This window comes from Garra rufa, chromosome 4 (genome assembly GCF_049309525.1).
Source record: "Garra rufa chromosome 4, GarRuf1.0, whole genome shotgun sequence".
Lineage (NCBI taxonomy): Eukaryota > Metazoa > Chordata > Actinopteri > Cypriniformes > Cyprinidae > Garra > Garra rufa.
Window position 1 is genome coordinate 40,323,822 of NC_133364.1, and position 6,154 is coordinate 40,329,975.

General features: G+C 37.0%; 1 protein-coding gene across 1 annotated transcript in view; it reads right to left on the reverse strand.

The window, feature by feature from the left end:
- Positions 1–2,131, reverse strand: part of LOC141334027 (NACHT, LRR and PYD domains-containing protein 12-like) — a 35,059-nt gene extending 32,928 nt beyond the window's left edge. The window contains exons 1-2 of the mRNA XM_073839176.1: positions 2,040–2,131; positions 149–265 (exon numbers count right to left, since the gene is read on the reverse strand). Coding sequence (XP_073695277.1) covers positions 149–265; positions 2,040–2,109 — 187 coding nt within the window. The 5' untranslated portion in view covers positions 2,110–2,131. The remainder of the gene's footprint in view (positions 1–148; positions 266–2,039) is intronic.
- Positions 2,132–6,154: the final 4,023 nt, after the last annotated feature.

A 6,154-nucleotide genomic window follows, 5' to 3' on the forward strand; every position in this document is an offset into this window, starting at 1 on the left:
AAGGAGACAAAAAACTGTCATCTATCAACAGCAATAAAGCTATAAAAAGAAATTCATCAGGAGTAGTGTTCACACCCCTGAGCATTAATATGCTATTAGTTGACTGTCAATACACACTGTGTCTCAGTTAGCACAGTTATACTGATACCGTTTCCTATCCTGCAGTTGAAGGTCACTGGGCCTGTGATGGTGTTTCCAGTGAGTATAGGAGTATATACAGTTGCTCCCATCTTAGCATTCAGATCAACACTGCTGCTCATCTGGACTGGAATAAGACAAAGATTACTATTTATTAATTTCTTTCCTCAGTCGCAAAGAAATTAAGTTTTTTTGAGGAAAACATTTCTGGATGTCTCTCTTTGTAATGGATATGGATGGCGCCCCGAAGTTTGAACTTCCGAAATGCAGTTTAAATGCAGCTTCAAAAGGCTCTAAATGATCCCAGCCGAGGAAGAATCTGTTGAAAAATATCTGGTGAAACAATCAGTTATTTTCAAAACAATTTACAATTTATATACATTTTAACCTCAAATGCTCATCTTGTCTGGTCTCTGCGATGCTCATGCGTATGTGGTCTGTGGTCCGGGTCAGTACAGTTAGGGGATGTCCAAAACTCCCATCTCATTTATGTCTTCAACGTCAAAATCGTCCTACAATGCTGTTTTACCTTTTTTGTAAAGGGCATTTAAGCTTCTTTTCATTTACTTTGTGAACACTATGTCGGTACTTTTGCAGCCATCTAAGGCTATTTAGAAGTTAGGGAAGAAAACGAGATGGGAGTTTTTCGACATCCCCTAACTGTCTTGACCCTGATCACGGACTACGCATGAGCATCACAGAGAAGAGATAAGATGAGCATTTGAAGTTAAAAAGTAGATAAATTGTCAATTTGTTTTGAAAATAACGGATGGTTTCCCTTCCTCCTCGACTGGGATCGTTTAGAGTCTTTTGAAGTTGCATTTAAGCTGCATTTCGGAAGTTCAAGCTTCGGGGCTCCATCCATATCCATTATAAAGAGAGAAATCCTGAAATGTTTTACTCTAAAAATATCATTTCTTTACGACTGAGGAAAGAAAGACATGAACATCTTGGATGACAAGGGGTGACTACATTATCTGTGCATTGTTGTTATGAAAGTGAACTACTCCTTTTAAGCTGTCAATATTTTAAGTCAAAATGTTTCACACACTAGATTTGCTTACTTGTTCAATCTGTTTAAAAATACGGTGTATTTTGACAGGCAAATTTCACATCTGGGAGCTGCAGGAATAGCAGTAGGGCACAGATGCATGATCACTAGCAGGTGGCACAAGCCAATAACTCGCCATAGACAATACTTTCCCTAAGTATGTACACTACACAAATATTTCTTTTTAAGAAAAAATAGTAATCACCAAAATGGGGTTTTCATGTTCCAAATGTTGTGTTACTAGTAACAGACTGACTTACTACAGCTGAAATTTGCCAATATCTTCCTCACTGTACATGCAGTATATGTTTATTCTTAGGAAATTACGGTGGAACATTAAAAAATCTTTTTGTGCATCAAAGGCTTTAGTACATTCCTAGTGACTAGACTGACTTACCATAGGAGAAACATACAATTTGAAAGTGTGCTATTTTAAATGTTAAAAGTCATTTAAATGAAAACACACTGGACGTTTTAACCCAGTTGGTGAAATTGTCAGACGGTCCCTTGGGTGCAATAGCACGCCAATGCTTTCTCTGGTTTAAATTTGCAGCAACAATACACCTCCACTTTTATGTCAATATAAAGTGAACTGCCTACTCTATAGATCAGTGATAGGGGCAAGCAATTATAAAGAAAATGCTTTGTGTTGCATTCATCTGATCTCATTTGCTTGCTGGTATAGTTTTCATAATCATCAAAAAAGCGTTTTCTGAGACCCGAGGCCTTATATCACTGTATTAAGTTCACTAAGGCGCGTTAGGCATCGTTGGGGAATACTGGAGTGTGACCTATGAATGGAACCCAATGTTTTTCTTCTGCCACTATATGTATTCTTTGCTTTTATTACCTTCCTTGTGTTTCAGTTTTTCTTCTTCCTGCTCGTCTGGTGTGGCACAATGCTGTTCATCAGATGCCATCGTCCTTCACAGACTCACTGCTGCTGGACATGAAGAAAAAGTCAAAAATAAGTAAATAAATACACACAGGTGCTATTTGAAAGCAGGTGTAGAACCAAACTCAATATTTAGTTTGAGCAGTAATTAAATTCACAACTCTAATTTTCCTCCAGACCTGGTGAATTTTCCAAATGTTATATGACAGGGCCGTTACTAGAGGGGAGAAAGGTACTGTGATATTACGTTTTTGCGATACCATATTGATTCTCAAAATCGATGTAGAGACATTTTTAATTATTTGTTTACAACCAATATTCATTGCAGTGCTTTCTTTTGAGTTTAAACCCTGACTGCTAGATATCAGTCTCATTATCTCTGAACATAAACTGTAAACAGATGGATGGTGAGATCACTGAATTAGCGATGAACAAACTGTAACTGTTGTTCTTTTGCATTATTGATACAGTACTGTCCTATTTAACACTGGAAATTATGTGTTGTATATATATATATATATATATATATATATATATATATATATATATATATATATATATATATATATATATAATGTATATACATATATAATGTATATACATATATTCGTGAATAAAACATACTAAGGGAGATTTTGGCAAAATTTTAAATGAAGTCAGTCAGTTTTGTAACTAGCAGTGTACTACAACCTGTGGAACATAAAAAAAAACAACCTTTGGTGAATTACTATGGTTTCTAAAAACAATATATATTTGTGTACTGCACATACCGTTAGGCAGATATTGGCAAAATTTTACCTGTAGTAAGTTAGGGCGCTTGGTGTCTTTTTTGACAAGAAAAAGTTGACAAGGGCGTTTTTTTAGTTACAAAAAAATCTGGAAGCGTTGCAGCAAAGGGCGTCTTTTAGTTGCGATAACAACAGCTGCAACAGTAGCCTATGGCCGTGTTCACACTTGCCGTCCTTTTTCAAACTGCCAGCGTCTGTTTTACATTCTAATCCTATGGAGTAAACCGTCTTTTCAAAAAAGCCCTAGAGCTTTTTTTAAACGCCACCGCCGGCGTCTTTTTTTGCAGCTCAGAGCGTTTTTTTAAGTTGAAAAAAGTTGAACTTTTTGAAAAGAAGCTGGCTCTTTTCTTTTTTGACATTTTTGCCTTTTATTTGATAGGACAGTATCTAGACAGAAATCGAAGTGTAAGAGCGAGAGCGAGGGACGGGATCGGGAAATGTCTGCGAGCCGGGACTCGTAGAAGAGTCTCGCTTGTCATTGGTCAGCTGTCAAAAAAGCGCTTGACGTAGGGCGTTTTCTTCAGAAAAAAAAAGACACTCTGAGCTGCAGAAAAAGACGCCGGCGGTGGCGGCTCAGGGCTTTTTTGAAAAGACGGTTTACTCTATAGAGTTATAATGTAAAACAGATGCTGGCAGTTAAAAAAAAAGAAGCCAAGTGTGAACACGGCCTAAGTGTTGTATTTTTTTGTTAAAGTAGTAGAAAATTCCGCTTAGTCACACTAATCTTTTCAAGTATATTAATATTTGAAACTGGTTATTTAGATTTGGAATACTATGTCACAACATAACAGTTTTTTCTATGTGTTTTTATAAAATAAAAGCAGCCTTGATGGGCAAAAGTGACTTTAAAAACATATCACTTGATCAAAGATTATCAATCTTTTAAAGTGTTTTTTTAAATATACGTTTTTAAATATTGCCACGCAATGTGTTAAAGTAAAAATCTAATTGAATATTTTTTTTTTGCTTTAGGCCTACCGTTATTTCTGGTAGCAAAAAATAATAACCGTGAATGTGCGGGGGAAATAGTAAGGACATATTTTTAAAAATAAAGCTGATCCTGACATGCCATTTCCTCAGACCCGCCTTTATAGAGATTTGCATCTTCAAGGATTTCATAGCCTAATAAAAGATTTTGCTTTCGGTTTCGGTTCATCATTGTGAAATGCTCCTGTTCAAAACTAAAACAGCAGAAGCGCATCTTCTGTTTTCTTTTTTATATAAAGTCACAAAGTTTTGTTGATATTGTGAGTGCACGCAAATAAACGTAGACCCTTTACAGCTCCGAATCATATATTACTCTTACCTTTATAAGCAAAAATTATGCCGTATTTTAAATAGTTTTCAGCGCAAGTGATCGCGCTGGCGCTTCCAAGTTCTGTTAGCCAGCTTTAGCTTTCACTTTGCGCACAAAGGATTGGATATGGGTCTAACAGCGTACAATTATATAGGTTAAACGTTTAAACTAACATATATAATATGCTTGAACTGTTTAATATCTATAGATTTTATTTCATGCAAGTCGTGATTATTTGAGAAGGCTAAATTGATCAAACCTAGGCTATGATCGACTCGCTGGTCCTTTTGAAAATCCAAAACTTACATTTATCGAAAAAAAAGCTCCAAACGCTTTTCTAAATTAAATTAATATCATAAAGAAAAGAAATATAATCACTTTGCCATTACATAAAAAACTATTCTATAATCTATCTATATCTATCTAAATCTAATCTATTTTCCTTCACTAATTTATTGTATTCTGCATTTGAGGAGGCTGAGAGAGAGGATGTGCTTGCAGTGGATTTTTCATACTCTGTCCATGCTAACATTGTATTAGTATGTGCTTCAGATTTGGCATGACCTAAAAGTCCCCCATCTTTGAAGGATGCCTTTTTCTAGGTAACTCGTGTCAAAAACACATCAAAAAGCTGCTGTAACAGTATACTGTAACCATTTGGCACTTAAAAAGCACATGTCCGACACATAATTCCCCGTCTTCTTTTACTGAAGAATATTTTTGATGTACTTATTTACCGGTAGTCTTATTCGTCTTTTTTCTTAACTCCTTTTGAAATTGTTGAGCGATGGGCACGCGCTGAGCTGTTGCTGTCTGTGCGCGCACCAGCGGCAGGGAGGGAGGGCTGGCTACTAGGCTTGCCACGATAGACGGTGTTGACGGTGTTACCGGTTTTAAGACGCAACACCGGTGACATCACTTTTCCACCGTGACACCGTCCCCACATTTTTTTTTTTTAAAGTATGCCTATTCGTTTTTTTATTAAATATTTATTTGAATTAAATGGAAAATATAATTATAAATAATTTACTTAAGACGAGAGCATGCACTATAATTAAAAACTGAACATAGCTACAATGCGTCATATTTCATTTTTTTATTACGTGAGGAGAACGAGAGGAGTCGAATTTACAGAAAGAGAATGGCGGATGATTTAGTGTCAAAACGCAATGCAAAACGCCTGTTTGGTAATAAAGAGCTCCTTTTTTCTGCTTTTAAATAGCTTATAAATGCGTGCATATTATGCTTTCACTTTCAGTTTTGCCGGTATTGGCAATTCGGCGTCAATTGTTTAAATGGACGACAACGAAACTACAAAAAAAAACTTTGAACCCAAAATATTGCCAAACAGGCGCTTTTGCATTGCGTTTTGACACTAAATCGTCCGCCATTCTCTTTCTGTAAATTCGACTCCTCTTATTCTCCTCACGTGATAAATGAAATATGACGCATTGTAGCATAGTTTTTAATTATAGTGCATGCTCTCGTCTTCGTTCCTAGGAAAGCCCCACCCCCACGGTGATACCGGTATTACCGGTGTTGTCACATGTCAATTAACCGGTGGGGAAATTTCCTCATCTCACAACCCTACTGGCTACTGTGTGCGATCGAAGGTCTAGAGCGGCTTGCCTGCCTGGCTGTGCATTAGGGATGACCCAGCTAACAAGTTTTGGTTCCCAGAAGGTTCCCGGAACATTCCCTATTGGTTAGCCCAGAAAGTTTTCTTAACGTAAATAGAACGTTCCCTTTAGGTTGTGGGAACGTTCCCGCAATGTTCTTTTAAGGTTAGGGGAATGTTCTGGGAACCTACTGGGAACGTTCCCCCAACGTTCTAAGAACATTCCCGGAACGTTCCCAGTAGGTTCCCAGAACGTTCCCCTAACCTAAAAGGAACGTTCTAGTTACGTAAAGAAAACTTTCCTGGCTAACCAATAGGGAACGTTCTATTTATGTTCCTAGAAGGTTCCCTGAAAGTTCTCTGATGG